The following is a 19,447-nucleotide window of genomic DNA, read 5'->3' as shown; positions in this document are numbered from 1 at the left end:
CGAAGGACGACTTTTGACGGAACTTTTCTGTCTTCCGTTTCATTTTTACCCGGACTATATTAGCTGTAACACCAAACAAATTGTCAATTTAACACGTGCGGGATATTTTCTTTATGTTTCAGCGTTATATACCCATAAGATTATATCGAAATCACATATACTGAATCAAAATGGTGGGGAAAATTAAACGGATCCGGCAGAAGCTCCATCACGGCGCTGTAAAGCTGGAAAATGAGCATGAAAATAGACCCATGCTTGGGAATCTGGAGAAGATAGCTATCCAACCCATTCAACTCACAAAAACAGATTCAAAACAGCCCAAAACCAACGCATCGGACAGTAGTATAAAAAATAATTCAAAGGTATGACCATTTGTTTGTTTTATTTCATTGTCATATGCTATTAAGTTACTTCACATCAGTGTAATTTCTCCTCAGATGACCTGTTCTAAATTAGATAATTATTCAACTTCATGTTCCATGTAGGCTTTCAATTTTCCCACTGGAGTTTTTGCTGGAACTAAAATCTCCCCTGAGTCTTTAGTTCAAACACTGAAAGTTGATGAACCATCAAATGTGACTGCAAATAAACAGTCTGCAGGAGAACAGAAAGGTGAGTGTTTTTTTTTTTGTTTTTTGTTTTTTTGCAAACAAAAATCTTAAATTTATTTTTAAATATGTAAATATTTCATCTGAATATTTAAAATATTTAATATGAATAAATATACAAAAATAAATAAATAATTATATTATAATTCAAATATAATATTTAAATCTGAGTAGACAAAGTTTTATGATTTTGAAAAATATAAGTAATTTAATATTAATTTTACTTGTACTATTATAAAACAATTTTTGTATTTCAGCTGAATAGTTTTTAATAATACATTCAAAAAAGTAGCAAAGTTAGTATTCTTAATATAAAAAATAGGCAAAGTTTTATGAATTTGATAAATGTTAAACAAAGAAAAGGTATAATGCAAAATGAAGAAGAATGTTTATTCTTGTTGTAGATCATCACTGAATATTTATTTTACTTTTACTATTATAATATTATAACTGCATTTCTTTGGCACAGATTTGCATTTAGTTGTGCAAGTATTTAAACTTAATATTACAAGTATTTAATATTAATGCATATTCAAAAATATATAAATGATTATATTATATTGTAATTTATTATATCATTATTCATAATATATACACATTCTTTACATTTAAATCAGATTTTTTTATGATTTTGACATGCTAAATTAAGAAATGTTTATTATTCTATTTATAGGTCAGAATCATTTAATATTAATTTTACATTTTCTATTATAATATTATATTTTAATATATAGTTATAATATTATTATATTAAAATATATTGTATTTATAAAAGTGTATTTAAATATTTAAATGCATAATCTTGTTGCCAAAATGCTTGTGGCCACAAGATGGCAGACAGTGGCACATTTTTAGATTCTTGACAATTCTAGTGTCTGTTTTGGAAACGTATGTGAAAAATCTGTAATGTGTATTGAAGATTGAATGTTTGAAATTAATAAACAAAGATTTGCTTCATGCTAGAATTTAAAGCAGAGGATGGTGTAGCTTTGTGGTTTAAGATCCAGGCTGTTCATTGAGAAGTTGAAAAGAACCAAGCAGCAAAGTTTGGAGCAGTTTAATAAATGCATATTGTCATTAGATGAAAGCGAGAGTGTTTTTCACCTCACACGTCCTCTAGCTTTGATTTCTTCTCTATAAATGTCAGCTGTGTGTGAGTATTGAGGTTCTGTTCTATTCCTGGCTGTCTGCAGTATAAATAACTCATGCATGAACATCACAGTGCTGCTGCATCAATGCACTGATGTGAGCGTTGACTCCACGCCTGCTACTCAAATCACTGTGTTTCTCTCTTATGAAGACAACTAGTAAGCGTGGAAGACTGAGGGGCCGTTTACACGACACTGGTTTCAACTAAAAACTGAAACTTTTTTATGCATTTTGGCCATTCATTTACCAAACATTGGCAATTTGTGGGCCTGAAAACGCAAATTTTTGAAAACGGGTTTCAGAGTGCACGTTTTTGAAAATTATACAGTTATCATCTCCATGTAAACTACAAAAACACAAATTTGTGAAAACGGTGATGTCATGTGCATGTGTCTTAACAAAGTAACATCGCCAACTACTGGCCAGGCAGAATAATACAGTGATTTTAGTAATTTTCACGGATCCGTGTCAATGAGAATTGTTTGGAGAACGTTGACATCTGTATGCTAAACTGTCCAATAACGCAAAGGAACTTTTTTTGTTCATTTATACTACATCGTTGTCGTGTAAACACACCCCGAGTAAACATTCAGTGCGTCCAAAGTTGCATGCTGTCTGAGTAGGTAGTAGGTACTACATTTGAATTTGAACTTAATTCGCTACCATTAAAAAAGTATGTTCATACTGTACTATATAGTGAATTTCGGACATACTACATCCGCCACGTTGGCATACTGTTTTTCGCAAAACTTTATAGTAGGTATTTGATTTCAGGTGCAGCAAATGATTTATGCCTTACTGTGGCCTTGGCTGCTGTTCTAGTCTTCATATTTCTGTAGTGTACTTCTTGTGTTTCTTAATGAATATATCTGTCTATCTGGGGTGTAACAGTACATGTATTCATCCCGAACCGTCACGGTTCAGTTTATGCAGTCAGACGACGAATACAGTCGGTCACAGGTGATTCACACTCCAATCCAGAAGGGGGTGTGCGGTAATGCAACGCTGTTTGCTAACCGCCACAACAGGAAAAAGATCAGAAGAAGAACAGATGATCTTTGTAAAGATATGTTTATGTGTAATCTCTCAACCAGTGTTTCAAATGTGGAAAGACATCAATAAAACAGCTTGAGAATAATATCTCACTTAGCATTACATTTACCTCAGGCAAGTCATTTATGGTCCACAGCATGTTAGTTCACTAGAGAAATGAACTCCAAAGGGGAGCATTTCACTAAATATATGCACTATATTAGCTTATATTTTCATTATATTGAATATTTTTAATATATTCATTACATATATATTCATTGAATTAAATTAGTAAATATATTTGTTATATTTACTTTACTTGTTAGTAATGTCTTATTTAATATGTTTAAATAAATTTGTCATGAAAACAAGTTATGACTAAATGTAAATTATTTATATTTCAAAAATAAATTGGAGTAATAATTTTATAATTAGATTTAGAAGTTAATGCAAAGTCTGCCTTATGTGCTATTTACATGTTTTTTTTATTATTATTTGAGTGTTGATTATATCTAAAAATTTATAGCAACTGGCGGTGTCCGTTTCAGCCAGCTCTCTGAACATGATGCTCTCTCTGGGATGGATGTGGTGGGAATGATGGATTTTTTTTTCCTATCCCTCGTTTGCGGCAAACAGACGGATGCAAAGGCGAGATTGGGTTTCCTGCGTCAGGAGTGGTGGAGGGAGATATCGGCAGGACAGAGATCCCTATCGGGCAGATACAGCAGAAAAACACGACTGTTGTTATTTTTGTGGTGGTTGATGGTTGGATCGACTCGCTGACGGGGTTTTTCTGATCTGAGAGCAGTTTATTGATGACTTTGAATGGTTTGGACTAGGATTTGAGTGTGGAAAACTGGTTGTGGATCAGACAGGGCCTGGAAATTGGCAAACAAATGTTGAATGCACAAATATGGGCTAAAGTTTGAATTTTTGCAGTTAATAATTGGCATTTTAAATTGGTTGTACAAAAATTTAAGAGTAAATTTCAAAAATTGTTAATGTATCTACATATGAATTCACCCCATGCTGGAAGAGTGTGTAAAGACATTTTTCAATATTTTTCTTTCTGTGTATTTAATAAAGTCTGTGAGAACGCAACGTGTCTGGTGTGAGGCATATATGGTGCTTCTTCCATAGCGCGTGCACGAATAACCCAGTCTTCTTGCGCTTGAACGGACAAATACACCTAAATGTTTGGCAAAATAGTTGTCTTGGAGAGTAGGCCTATCATAGTAAACACAGTCGGTTATGTCTTAACCGAATGTAAACAGTTGAGAAAGAAATCGGATAAAGAATTAGAACTTTCTCCAGAAAGGAGACAGAGATTGCAGAAAGCGCATCCTGTTTATTTGTTTTTTTTTCTTTACTTTATAAAAGCATTACGTTTTTTTTTTTTTTTTAATTGTCATTGTATTACTCTACAGTTTCGAATGATGTCTTACTCTTATCTGTATGACCAAAAATGTATTTTAACTTCTTTCTACTATTATGAGAAATTTTTTGGCACGTTCGTGGAATGCTTATTTAAAGGTGCTCTAAGTGATGTCACGTGTTTTTAGGCCAAAACATTTTTTGTCACATACAGCAAACATCTCCTCACTATCCGCTAGCTGCCTCTCCCCTGAACACACTGTAAAAAAAACGCGGTCTCTGTAGTTGCCACAAGCTCCGAAAACGGCAATAAAAACAAACTGGTGCAGCCTGGACCACGAATAATAATAAACATGCTCCAGCCAATAACCGACAAGAATGATTTTAAATGCGCATTCATGACTGTTTCAGGAAGCACGGAGGGGAGGAGGAGAGGAGGAGGGAGGGTCTAGCTAGCCTCTGTTTTGTTTGACAACACTTCGAACGTCAACGGCAAGTTAGTCCACCCAGGATCACTTAGAGCACCTTTAACGTGCCAAAATTAAAACCTGATTTTAGAACAATGCGTAGCACCACTCTGCCAGGTGTGCCAAAACACTTATAAACTTCAATATTTAATACAAAATAATCACAATAGCACAACGTGCTGTCAAGATAAAAAGACACTATGGCTCACGTCGTTCGAGTCACCATTAGAAATTTTTTTGTGATATGCTGCTCTGAATAATTTTCACTTTTCTTTAATTTGGCTAGCTGTAGTCTCTATGTTGAAATGGACTATTATGTGACTATTGTGCTTTGTGACATTTTGAAAAGCCGTGCATGGATTAAAGGCACAATATATGTTGTTTTTCGCCACTAGAGGTCGCTTATTCAAAACAAAGGCGTAGCTTGATGACGCCTTGATTTTGAGGAATCATGGGAGGTGTTGTCTTCATGTCTACAGCTGGTGGAAAAGAATCTGACAGGACTCGGTCAGAAATCATGTTCATGGATGAGCTAATGTATTAAAGATGTATTAACATTTCTGTAGTATGAAGCAGGGTGTGGCTTGAAGCCGTTGGAGCGGATCGAGGCTGCTGGAGCGATTGCTAATGAGAGACGAGCGCTTTTATTATGCCTTTATTATGGGGTAACGCAGTGCTGTTTTATCATATTAGATACATTTGTGTTGAAAGTTGTTATAATGCTACTCTGATCATTCATTCGGCGGCTACTAAGAGACACTTGTTGCACACTGAAGTAAGCTAGATCGATATTAGTCATGGTGAAACATGGTACTCGAAACGAAAACGAGATTTAAACAATAAGACTTACTGTGTTGAGCTATATGACATGATTAGATTTGTGTTGATGAACGTATCCATCCAAACAGTTGCTCATCTGTCTAATAAAACGCATAATTAAAGTGTCTTTGGTGTTTCCATGGTTTCTACAAAATAAAACCTGAAATCGAGGGTAACGCGGGTATGATGTCATTGACACTCTGTGTCCTGGTTAAAATTGCTTATTTCTCTGGATTTAAAGGTGCCCTAGAATTAAAAATTGAATTTACCTCGGCATAGTTAAATAACAAGAGTTCATTACATGGAAAAGACATACAGTGAGTCTCAAACTCCATTGTTTCCTCCTTCTTATATAAATCTCATTTGTTTAAAAGACCTCCGAAGAACAGGCGAATCTCAACATAACACCGACTGTTACGCAACAGTCGGGATCATTAATATGTACACCCCCAATATTTCCATATGCCAGCCCATGATCGAGGCATTAGACAAGGGCAGCCAGTATTAACGTTTGGATCTGTGCACAGCTGAATCATCAGACTAGGTAAACAAGCAAGAACAATAGGGAAAAATGGCAGATGGAGCAATAATAACTGACATGATCCATGATAACATGATATTTTTAGTGATATTTGTAAATTGTCTTTATAAATGTTTTGTTAGCATGTTGCTAATGTACTGTTAAATGTGGTTAAAGACGATGTGGAAACCATCGTTTCTTACTGTATTCACGGAGCCGTCGCTATTTTCATTATTAAACACTTGCAGTCTGTATAATTCATAAACACAACTTCATTCTTTATAAATCTCTCCAACAGTGTGTAATTTTAGCTTTAGCCACGGAGCAAAACCTCAAACTCATTCAGAATCAAATGTAAACATCCAAATAAACACTGTACTTACGCGATTAGACATGTTGCATGACGAACACTTTGTAAAGATCCATTTTGAGGGTTATATTAGCTGTGTGAACTTTGTTTATGCAATGATAGAGTCGAGAGCTCGGGATGGGGCAGAGAGCACGAGCAATTAAAGGGGCCGCAGCCTGAATTGGCGCATTTCTAATTATGCCTCAAAATAGGCAGTTAAAAAAAATGAATTAAAAAAAAATCTATGGGGTATTTTGAGCTGAAACTTCACAGACACATTCAGGGGACACCTTAGACTTATATTACATCTTGTAAAAAAACGTTCGATGGCACCTTTAAACATACTTGGAAGCATTTGGTATAATGTAAGTGCACAAGTCAACAAAATATATAACACTGTTATAGTGGTTTTTGGATATTTTAATCCAAAAATCGTACATATTGTGCCTTTTAAAGCAACTGAAACCGGATCATTACTTAAACACGAAGTGTCATCTCTTTTCACGCAAGTGGGAGATTCTATTGTTATTTAAATTATTTTAATTATTAAATTAAGTTATGTGTGTAAGTCTTTGTTTTAGATTTTTATGAAGTAGCATTGATCGCTGTTGTGTGTGTGTGTGTGTGTGAAGGGGGGGTGGAGTGTTAATTTTATCTCCACCAGGGATAATATATGCATTTACTGTTATACAGTCACTCATATATTTATATATTGTATATTTACATATTATATTACTATTAATAACATATTTTAATATTGTGTGTGTATAAGCGTTTCAGGCTGTAACTTTTTTGTCTCAGTTTCTTTTTCCCAAATGCCATTGTGTAAAAGCAGATGTTTATGTTGTGTTTATCATATCAGTGAAGGATGCAGGCCCAGGGCGTTTTTGTCTGGACTTTACATGTAGGCCTTTCTGTCAGAGATCATCAGTCTGGATCAAGTGGGCTAGTGGGGAAATGTGGGTCGTAGGACATGACGTTTATCTCTCTTATCGAGTCACCTCTCCAGACTATTTTCCAGAGGGCAGAGCTGATAGTGCACAGTTCGTCCACGGCCGCGTCATGCCCATATACAGACAAAAACGCATAGACGTCTGTGTGTGTATATAAGGCTTTGAGGGGCTGTTAAAAACGGAGCGAAAAATTGTTTTGAAGTGTACGTGACATGTAATCGTTCATGACTAATAAGTAACTCTCGTGTTATTCTCTTGGGTCTCCTGCAGACAGCCAGCATCCAATCTGTAAAGGTTCAGCTTTCCTTCACAGGAAGATGACGGACATTTGAGATGCTGTTTCTCTTAGAAACACACACAACAGGCCAGTCGCCTCGAAGTGATTGACACATACAAAATAGCAGACATAAATTCACAGAAATGCTACGGATGTGGCTACATTCTTCCAATTGGATTACACAAGTTAATTTGCTTTGCATGGCTGGGAAATCAGTGAAACACTATTTGGCATCAAAATGCTGAAAGCACATACATTGCTACAACAAACAGAATTAAATCATTCAGTTTGGAGATTGTTATCTTTTTTTTTTTTTTTTTTTTTTTTTACTATTTCTGTTTAGCTTAAATTTATTTTTATTTCAGGTTTAGTTTTAGTAATTTTAGTACTTGGCTTAAACATATTTTCAGCTGGTTTTTAAAGGCAAAAATAGTGTTCTTGAAGGCCTTTGTTGTTCACAGCCACGATAAATGTCCACAGCAGGGCAAGAGAGGTCAGTGCAGGTCATTCAGGCTGTCAAGACTATCAGATTTTCTCTTCTATCTCTCGGTGAACGGACCTTTGCAGAAATGTGAAGGCGTTTTGGATGACCACATATCTCATACAAATGCTCTTTTTCTTAGAATGTTGCTCGGCAACCAAAAGCTTGTTGAGCTGAGTTTCTCCCCTGGTGATCGAAATCGCAGAGGTCGACTCATTTTCATGCTCTCTGGTTTTAATGCATTTGTGTTATTTTTGGACACAACGATCACTGCAGTCTAACTGTTTTTTACATATGTTGCATAACGCAGATCATTTCAGAGTGCCAAGTGAAAAAAAATTTAGTTTTTGTGGTAATTTTTTTTTTTCAGTGCACAAAAATTTAAATGTTATTTTAACCAAGTATTATTGATTATGATAACAATCAGAATGTGTTATAATAATAATAAATTAAAAACCCTGTGATGCATGAATTTTTAATCACAAATGAAAAAAAAAACTGTATTTAATTAATATATATATTCGTTTTCATCTTAATTTTAGTTTGTTTTAGACTTTTGTAATTTTTATTAGTTTTTTTAAATATCTCTATTTAGCTTTAATTTATTTCAGTTTTACTAATTTTAGTACTCTAACTTTTTATTTCTGATTTAAGTTTTTCATCTAATATTTATTTTATTTACTTGATTTCAGCTTTATTTTAATTAAAAACAACTATTTGAATAGTTTTTGTTTTAGTTAACAGTAACAACACTGATCTTAATGTTTTGGGGTGTTTTTATGATTCCTCATCTAATAATATGGAATAAATAATTCTGAATTATTAATTCTGAGAGAATCACACATCTGTAATAGTCACCATGCATCAAAGGGTTAATAACAATTTTGATATTATTAAGTTCACAAGTGCATTTTCTGAAAGTGAAGAACATAAATTTTGACATTTTTATTTTTTCAATGCACAGGAATTTAATATTATTTAATTAACAGTAATTATTATTGATTATACTATCACAGTATATTAAATGATTAATAACAATTTAATCACTTTTGTTAAGTGCATTTTCTGAAATTGAAGCATGTAAATCTTGTGTGTGACATACAAAAGAAGTTTATTTATGGTTTGACCTCTGTGGACTGAATGACTTCTGTCAAATGGGAATTAAGCTGATTCATACACAAAAAGGTACATATAGAATCCACGTCACACTCGATCTGATCCCCAGAGGTCAGTACAATCATTAAATACACACAATATGCTCCCGCTGATAAGACGTCACCATCCGGGAACAGGAAGTTACATGCAGTTAAAACAACAGACATCCTACTGTAATCTACACATGTTATTTTCCATTCCATATACAATCTCGCAGCCATGGCACATGTCATAGTATTCACATGTGGACATTAGATTTCAAAGAGTGTCTTATGATGAAAAATAGTGTGTAATTTAAAAAAAAAATAGTTTTATTCTTCTAACCCTAGATTATTTTCTGTTGAATATTCTGTTTTACATTATGAAAGTAATGAAGAAACATGTTTCTAATGCTTGTTCATGTTGTTTTACAGCTTATATGCATGTTTCTCAAGGGTAAAATTGTGATCTAACAGTGCAGTTCCTGGATCATTCCTGTTGGGAACTGAACCTGCATCCTTTGTGTTAGCAGCCATCTGTGTCCTTAACTGATTGGCTGCCACTACTTTATTTTAACAGGTGCACAGAGTTCAATCCCCGCAGACAAAACAAAACCAGAACGAACCAAAACACCTGCATTCAAACCAAATATAAAGCTCTCTTCAAAGAATAACTTCAAAGTCCAGTGCATTTGTTTTGCTTTTTCTGTTTAAACTAGGGTTGTGATTTAACTAAAACAATTAAAATTAGTTTTCATTAATCAAAATAAAGCAGAAGTAAAATTGAAATATTAGATGAAAACTGCAAACTTCTGTCAAAAATTAAAATTAGACATGTTGCCTTGGCAACTAAAATAAAATGTTTAAGTTGAAGTAAAAAATTACTAAAACTAAAACTGAAATAAAAATACATTTTAAGCTAAATAGAAATAAAAAAAAATAGAAAATAGAAAAAAGAAAAAGAAAAACTAATAAAAACGACAAAAGCATAAAACAAAATTACAAAAACTTAATCTAAAATTTGAACTGAAAATAAAAAAAGTTATTTATATAAAATAATATAATACTAAAATAACACTGGTTTAAATAAGTCTTCCACTTTTATGCCATTCTATTATGTTTTATTCCATTTTTTATTTATGTATACATTTTATACTTTTTTAATCATCTATCATTTTACAACATTTTATGGCTTTATTTTTAATGCATTTTGATTTTATTTTTATTCCTGTTTTGTCTCTTAATTTATTTTATTCCTTTTCATTTATTTTTAGATTTCTGTTTTATTTAGTTACCGAAAATGATTTACTAATCTGCGTTACATTCTAAACTTAACATAAAGTGTGTTTTGTTTTGCTTTTTCTTCATCTGCTTTTAAGAATAAAGAACTTTGTTTTTATTTTTTGTGTGTCTTAAATACATAGCATCTTCAAAGGTCAGTCATGTTGAATGTTATTGAATTGATCAATAATTATCCATATGGAAATGTCTTTTTTCCCTCCCCCCCAGGCACGGGGGAAAAGAAACATCAGTCGAAGAAAGAAAAAATGAAGGAGCGGAGGGAAAGATGGCTCAACAGTGAGTGTTTTTTTTTTGTTTTTTTTTCACCTTCTCTTTTTAGGACCTTTTCTTTTCCCACAAAGAAAAGCACAAATATCATCAAAAGTCCAGCGAACACAATCCCAAAACGCTCATATGAGGATATTTCTTTCATTGTGAACTGATCTGCAATTCTCTCATGGAGCGACGGGAACCTCAGAGATGGATATGGCAGGATCATTAACGCCACACCCTGATTCTGACGCCTGTAATCGTTCCGGCCGATCAATGCGTCGTGTAACACAAGCTCCGTCCGAGGTGATTATAATTAGGATCTAATGGGGCTCACGGCTCCAGCCGAAACCCAAGCCTCAGACTGCATGTCGGACTTTCAGGAAATTAAAAAGGGGGGAGGATTAAGATGTTGATGGATTCATAAAGCTCAAAGACCTTCAAGGTTTTAACAAAGGGTGTACAGTAACAGGGATGTAGATGTAAAAAAAAAAAACACCCCCAAATGGCCTCTTGTCAGGTGAAGAATGGCATTTCGTTTGTGTTTGCAAAATCACGTACTTGTAACTAAGTGCTTCTGTCAAAGAAACACTTCTCCATCTGTTTTTCTTCCCTACATGTACTTTGTTTTTTTTGACTGAAGTACCTGGTGTGTCCTGCTTTCCATCTCAGAGGTTTGCTTTGGTTTTAGATGGTCTGGTGACATCAGTCTGTCCCTGCAGTATTTATTTTCTGTCTATGACCTGGACAGGAAGTCATACTGATCCTACCAGAATAAAATGACCCTTTAAACCAACTTTTTTTTTTTTTTATCAGAAAAGATTTGACCGATGTTTCTGATTTCAGACCATTGTTTAAAAACAATGAAACAATTCCTTTTGATTCCATTTTTCTTTACCTTAATTATTTTGTCTTTTTATGTATAATATTAAAAAAATAATATATATATATACCTTTTTATTTGAAAAATGTATTTTTATGCTTTGTTTTTGATAACTTTAATGTATACTCTTTTTATTTTGTTTATTTTACATTTTTTTGTTTATTTTATGCTTTTATGCTATTTTTTTAAATGCATTTTTTGCCATTTTATTTTATGAATTTATATTTAATTTTTGTTGCTTTTTATTTTATACATTTTTTTTAATTTATATCTTTTGATTAAGAATTTATATTGCTTTTTATTTATATCTTTTTAATATATACTTTTTATTTTACATTTATTTGTATTTATTTTCTGGTTTTGTATTTTTAAAATGCCTTTTTTGCTATTTTATTTAATTAAGTTGTATTTTATTTTTGTTGCTTTTTATTTTCTCATTTTTATTGTATACCTTTTTAGTTTTTGTTTATTTTATGCTTTCATATTTTTAAAATTCATTTTTATACCATTTTATTGAATGAATTTACTTTTTATTTTTGTTTTTATTTTGAAATAACATCATTTTATGTAATTTTATTTTTATATAATATATATATATAATAAAATACAAAAGATATAAAAGGGCATAAATAAAAAGCATGAACAATTTTTATATATATTTATATATATATATATATATATATATATATATATATATATATTATATATAAAATTGTTCATGCTTTTTATTTGTGCCCTTTTATATCTTGTATTTTTTGCTTTTAAGGTTAATTTATCGATATTTTTTTTTTTTTTTTTTTTTTTTTAATATATTAAAATATACCTTTTTTATTTTATACATTTTTATGTTTTTATTTTATGCCTTTTTAAATTGTCATTTTATTGTTTTTATTTTGACTAATTTCTAGTACATTTTTTTATTATTAGTTTTTCTTATTTTATTTTATTTTATTCTATTCTATTCTATTCTATTCTATTCTATTCTATTCTATTCCTTTTTATGCTGTTTGCCAGAGAACAAGATATGGCAAGAAGAGGAGGATCAGAAATTGACTTCAAACTTCTGTTACCCACATCAGCACAACAGCTCAAAGAACATGTGTGAATTTTAATGAATGTCTGCACAAGAATTTGCATCTACTGCTTTGTGTGATCAGAAAACCGTCTTTGTCTCAAGTTTGTTTGTCTCTTTACCATCTGTAGAGATCAGTGCGATCAAACTGGCCCGCGAACAGCAGGTGGCACAAGCGCGGAGGAAGGCCACGCCCGTTGTGGGCGACATGAGGCCACTGGCCGACGCTCTTCCTGAACTTTCCCAGCTCCTCCCATCTTTCAAAACCCCTGGCAGTGCACGCCGGAAAAATAAAGTGTAAGTACTCACTTTTCTCAATTCTACACAGAAACATAATGATTGTGTATGCTGGCATATGAGTGTCGGCATGAGTAAGCGCTCATTAATAGTCTTTAAGCAACACATCGTAACAGATTTCATTCAACACCTGTTTCTCTTGCAGTGGGATTCAAACCAAATTTGTATTCATCTTCTGCAAGCCAGTGTACATTTTTGCTTTCACTCTGCCCCCTGATTTTTACATATTTCCTCAATATTTATTGTATTATTAAAGTGCCCCTGTTATGCTATTTTGTTTTGGAGGTCTTTTACAACAGGTTTACATGCATCCAAGGTCAAAAAAGACTTTATTTTTTTAATAATATACATTGCATCACCTAATTTCTTACAGTGTTTGAAATGGTTCGATAAAGGATTCAGTCTCTCTAAACCCCTCCTTTCCGAGAGCCTACTCTGCTCTGATTGGTCAGATGGCCCAGTCGGTTGTGATTGGTCTACCGCTTACAGAGCGTGTCGGAAACCAGGTGACCATTACCATATCTGGATTTCAGCTCCAGATCTTCCTCAGCACTTGTAAACACAGTGATACAAACAGTAACGATGGCGTCGGTTTGACCATATCACGTTCTCATTTTTTGGAACTGCACCAATGTGGATTTGCTCTCGCGGCGCAGAACAAAAAAAATTGAATCCCCTAGAAATTGTTCTTTTTCAATAAAGTTTAAGATTAAAACAAACTATCCAGTAATCACAAACAAGTGGAAAAGTCATAAAAATACATGGTCAGGTGTGGGAATCATTTAAATAAATAAATAGAGCTGCACGATTAATCATATCGCAATCGCAATCGCGATGTCAAGCTTGTGCGATTATATGACGCAAAATGCTGCGATTTTACGAAATAAAATAATAATAAGTTAATAAATAAAAAAAAAAATACATGTGTGGACACAACAACCCATTATCTGAGAGCTGTTTGCCCATTTTATACACCGCTAATAAAAAGAAGACCAGTCAGTTTCAGTTTAGGCAGTGGCATGTGTGGCGCGCATGGTCATGACTTTTCCGGTGTGCAGCGCAGAGAACGGGTAAAGATGGATGCGGAGCAAACGGTCACTGAACTGGTGGCAAGAAAAAAACGCTACCTCTGTTATATGGCGATATTTTGGCTATAAGATTATAAACCCAGATTAGTAGTGGTTGAAGAGGAAAGAGGATTTAATTCGGTATCGCACACAGCGCTGTTATAGGTGCGTACATGACGCACATACATACAAGGCTCGCGCGCGCACAGAGAGAGAGAGAGGCGCGTTATAGCTCGCGAACTCCAAATTGATTTCTCTTTCGCGTCCTCAGTGCACTTGGATGGTCACATACACGCATTATGTCAGTCAAAATACCCCTCTCAGCAAGTATTCATGTAAACACATTCAGTTATGTCTTAATTGAACGAGGTGAGAATTCCGATGTATCTGTCCGATGTGTGCGTGCATGTCTTACTCTTAAAGTGACAGCAACCTATAAATACCTGCTGTTGTCTGTCATGTAAATCAAACAACAAAACACAGCTTTAACAAAGATTAATCTATATTAAATTTATACAACGAAGTGTCATTTTACATTTAATTATTACATTTCTGTGCATGAAAATTAATACTACAGTTAGACCTTATACTTTATTTGTAACTTTATGTAGTATTTATCTATGCTTGTTGTAATTGGTGTACAGTATTTGTTCTTTTTACAGTCTGTTCACTTGCCTTTAATAATGTATTATTTAGGCTAGCAGTTTATGCTATGGTATCAGAATAGTTTAAGTGGGCTAAGTAATAAATGCAAAGTTAAAGGCAGGGTAGGCAAAAAAATGTATAAAAACTTTTTTTCAAAATTTGTTTAAACTTTATTTATATATCAATACATAATTAAAATGTAAGTACTCTGAAAAAGAAAGTATAAAAATCGAGTGTCTGTAGACCTCTCACGACTGTTTTAAAGACAGCTCATTATTTCCATTCACTCCACCCCCTCCCTTCTGGGCTCCTTCCAAAGCCACGCCCCCAAAACGCATGAACGTGTGACTCCGACCACTGAGCTGGAAGACGCATTATTTACCTGAGACGAGCGGAGAGGAAGGAGCACGGCATGTAGTGACATCATGTCAGAATCACATGTAATAAAAATAACTTTATAATTATGAAGATAAACAAACAAGATGTATTTTAGTACTCACTATCAAGCTAGCATATTGATATTGGTAAAGTTTAAAATATATATTTTTTGATTCGCTAACGAGCTATCTATAAGGCAAAGCTAAAAACAGGTTGCATGATACACGTTTTTCCATTACCATCATTTACACTGTGATGAAGATGAATTTCGTGTAAGATTCATAACATATACGTTGTTCTACAGATCAACAGAGTAACATACACTCAAATATCAACTCACAACTGCATTGCAGACACAAAATAATAACACACACATACAACAAAGTGTGTACGAACAAGATACAAGATAAAGACATCAGTAAACATAGGTAGAGAATTAAAAACAAAACAAAGGCGAAAAAAAACGTGCAGGTAAACTTACAGGTGAACATGGTAAAAGAGTTAGACAGAGGGTAAAATTATGCACAATTCAACACTATAGCTATCATTATTTATCGTCTCTACTACGGCTCGCTAAGTAATGTTATGTTAGCTATATTACGCAGCTACGTGTGCTAATGACACATGCTTCATGAAAAAATAAACAAAAAAATTGATGATCAAAATACAAAAAGAAAGATTTACCTGTCCAGCAGAAATAAAGCCATCAAGGAGTCACTTTTCAGCCCCTTGAGTTCCCTCAGTTCTCGCCATCGCTGGAAAGCCACGCCGATATTAACTCGCGTTTTATTTCTTTGTTTATCCAAAGACTTTTGTTCATTGCCTTTTCTTGTACTGTTACTGTCTTCCTTTTTTTGCCTGGTTTGCCTTCACTAACTGCATAGGCCGATACTGTGAATTTAGCTTGCTGTTTCTCTGCCATTGTTTTGGTATTCCTAGGATCCATGCCTCTTGGATCCCCAAATCAAACGTGCGCGCGCAAGTGGGCAGGTCATGTGTGGCAAAAGGGTGTTGCCATGGTTGCGAGAGAGTGACAGCCGCCTAAGCCAATCCTATGTTTCGTCCCGGATGGAAATAATGAGCTGTGTTTAATACAGATTAAACGGTCTAGAGTCACTCGATTTTTATACTCTTTTTATGATACTTTTATTTGTTTATTATATCGCTATCGCAAATCGCAATCGCAATATTGACCTCAATAATCGGGATTATAACAATTTGCATGAAAGATGTTATTTAATTTCATTTTTTAATTTGAAAACCCATTTGTTTGCTGTTGTTGCTAAATCGTGCAGCCCTATAAATAAATAAAGGTTTTTAAAGTTTTGTGAAAAATAAATAAAGGTTTTTAAAGTTTTGTGAAACAACTTCATGTAACTTTAAAGTCTTTTGTGATGGCAAGTATTTATAAACATGTTTGTGGTACGGTAAGTGTTGAAATGTAAACCTTGAACAGCACTCAAAACATTTCAGGCTTTGATATTTTTTGGCAATCTCTTATAAGCAGATTATAGTAAAAAAAAACGTATTTATATCGCACACAAATGCTCTAAATGTGTTTCTTAAGAAATTAAGCATGCCACGGGTTGGCAGCAGTCGTGCTGTTTTTGCAAATTAATTGGGCGTTTGGCTGAGCATGCGAAAGTCCGAAGCTATTTTTTCACAGCTGTGTAATTGCCTTGATCCAAAACACATTTGTCTGTTTTTCTCTGTTTGTGTTTGTACTGTTTTATCTGTTAGTCATTTGATGTATGTTGTGAAGTCTTGCTTTCTCTTGCATGAGTAACTCAAATAAATTACACTTGTGTGAGGAAAGCCTGTGCTCTGGAGAACTTCAAAGTGCATCTTCAAACATGCCTTTAAGTCTCTATATATAACACATTTGAGCAGACAGGCTTTTTTTCCTGACTTTTTTTTTTTTTGTTAGCAAGTTAATGATGCTAAATATAAATGGTTCTGCATGTAACACAAATGTTTGTTCATTTTCTTGTCTCAGTTCAGTTAAGAAGAAGCCAGAACCCACAGACTTCACCCAGATGAAACCAGCCCAGAAACGAAAGCTACTGTAAGATAATGGCTTCCCTCTAATTCCCAAACTTTGCTAATGCTAATTTCACATCAGTATTTTATTTTATCAATCATATAGCATCAGAATCTTTTTAAAAAAAAAACACGCACACAAAAAACCTGTATAAAAATTTAATTTTGCATAAAAACACTAAAGCCTATTTTATGTATATTATGACTCTATTTTTTTTTTTTTGCATTTTCATGACAATTAAGCACATTACCTTAATGAAATAACAAATTATTGCAAAATATATATAAATTATTTTATATTTAAATAATATATATATATATTGAAATGCAAAAAATATTATTTAAACTATTATTACTATAAACAATTTAATTGTTATTATACAATTTAATATTATAAATTATTTATTTAATTTATATTAAAGTAAAGTATTTAAATACAATAACCATGCAACAAAAACCTAGTGGTTAAAGGTCCCGTTCTTCGTGATCCCATGTTTCAAACTTTAGTTAGTGTGTAATGTTGTTGTTAGAGTATAAATAAAATCTGTAAAATTTTAAAGCTCAAAGTTCAATACCAAGCGAGATATTTTATTTAACAGAAGTCGCCTACATCGAACGGCCAGTTTGGACTACATCCCTCTACTTCCTTCTTTAATGACGTCACTAAAACAGTTTTTTGACTAACCTCCACCCACAGGAATACACAAAAAAAGGGGGCGTGGTCTTGTTGCGCTCCCACGGAGAAGAGCAAGAGTTGCGTTTGTAGAGTGTGTTTGTCGCCATGTCGTCGAAACGCTGTTATTTTCATCCCGCAGTCCAATCAGCTTTGTTTGGCCTTCCCAGGGACGCTGTACTTAGAGATCAATGGTTACAATTTATGTTTAACTCGGTTCCCGAAAATGATAATCCACATGTAAAACTATGTGCAGCACATTTTGCTGAGGACAGCTTCCTCAATCTCAATCAGTTTAATGCCGGATTCGCACAAAGATTATTCTTGAAAGATGGAGCAGAAGCTGCTGTCGAATCACAACACAGGAACCGCTGGCACAATCAGAACTCGTTACGTATTTCTGAAGGAGGGACTTCATAGAACAAGGAAGTCATCAGCCCGTTTTTATGACAGTGGAAACAGCGGTATACAGATAAGTAAATTATGTGAAAAATACTGTGTTTTTTTACACGCGAAACATGAACACATGTTATATTGCACACTATAAACACAATCAAAGCTTCAAAAAACCACGAAAAACGGGACCTTTAATGGGAAAATCTAAAAAAACCCTGTCAAAAACATGTCTAGGTCAAATTTACCCCCCCCCCAAAAAAAAGGGATGAGATTGTTTTGCATAAAGAAACTAAAGCCTATTTTAGGGATGTTATGACTTTATTTATTTATTTATTTATTTATTTATTCATTTGTTTGTCATAACAATTAAGCAAATGACCTTAATGAAAAAAAAACAATAAATTATTAAAAAATTAATATATAAATTAATATATTATATAAATATTAAATTTATATTAATATATATTACTTAAACAATATATTTAATTAAAAAAAAAAAAAAACTTTTATTATTATAAATTATTTATTTGATTTATATTATTTAAATACAATAACCGAACATGTAATTGCCATGTAAGTAATGTTACTAAAAATATCTTGGGTTATACAAATATACCAAATTTTCTTTATACTAAATATGTACATAAATATATTATTTAGTTACTTTCTAAGTTACTTAATAATTTATTTACTTTCTAAGATAATTTTAGCAGGTCTCCTTGTTCACCATTGTAAGCATTCTTGGTTTTGTCACATAACATTTTTATTGTGCACAGATTATTTTAACAAAGTCAAATTTTAATCTTTTTTTTTTCCCCCTAGCGAGACGGAAGCATCTCACTTCAATGAAGCCATGAAAAATCGCACCTTCAAGACCAACCCTTTGGCTGCAATTGGTGATCATCTGCGAAAACGTCTCAAACAGGAAGAGGAACAGAGTTAATCGCAACTCTGGAGCACCGCCCTCTTGTTAGACTACAAAAACTGTATCTTATTATATGCTGGTACATCGAAACAAATGAATCCAGTCAAATCTATTTTGTACTTCATAATAGATTATGAAAGCGAAGAGGAATCCCAAGATTTGCATAATTTGCATTATCTGGCACTTGATAAACACTATGTAAACAGTGTATTGCAGTTCCTCTGTGTAATTTCAAAAATGAGTCTAAGTGTAAAATAAATTGTTTAGGTGATCATGTTATCAGATATTTAATGTGTGTTTTCACTCTGTCTATTTCACATGCTTTTGGCAAGATTGAAATAAATCCAGTGGAAAATGA

The 19,447-nt window shown here is 33.2% G+C and overlaps 1 protein-coding gene across 1 annotated transcript; it reads left to right on the top strand.

The window, feature by feature from the left end:
• Window positions 1–36: 36 nt before the first annotated feature.
• Window positions 37–19,447, top strand: slx9 (SLX9 ribosome biogenesis factor). The gene is made up of 6 exons (XM_048168383.1): window positions 37–362; window positions 486–612; window positions 10,672–10,740; window positions 12,800–12,965; window positions 17,052–17,120; window positions 18,987–19,447. Exons 1-6 carry the CDS (start codon window positions 171–173, stop codon window positions 19,105–19,107), a joined length of 744 nt encoding a protein of 247 aa, XP_048024340.1. The 5' UTR covers window positions 37–170; the 3' UTR covers window positions 19,108–19,447.

The sequence above is a fragment of the Megalobrama amblycephala genome, linkage group LG2 (assembly GCF_018812025.1).
Source record: "Megalobrama amblycephala isolate DHTTF-2021 linkage group LG2, ASM1881202v1, whole genome shotgun sequence".
NCBI lineage: Eukaryota > Metazoa > Chordata > Actinopteri > Cypriniformes > Xenocyprididae > Megalobrama > Megalobrama amblycephala.
This window is presented reverse-complemented; position numbering and strand designations above follow the sequence as displayed.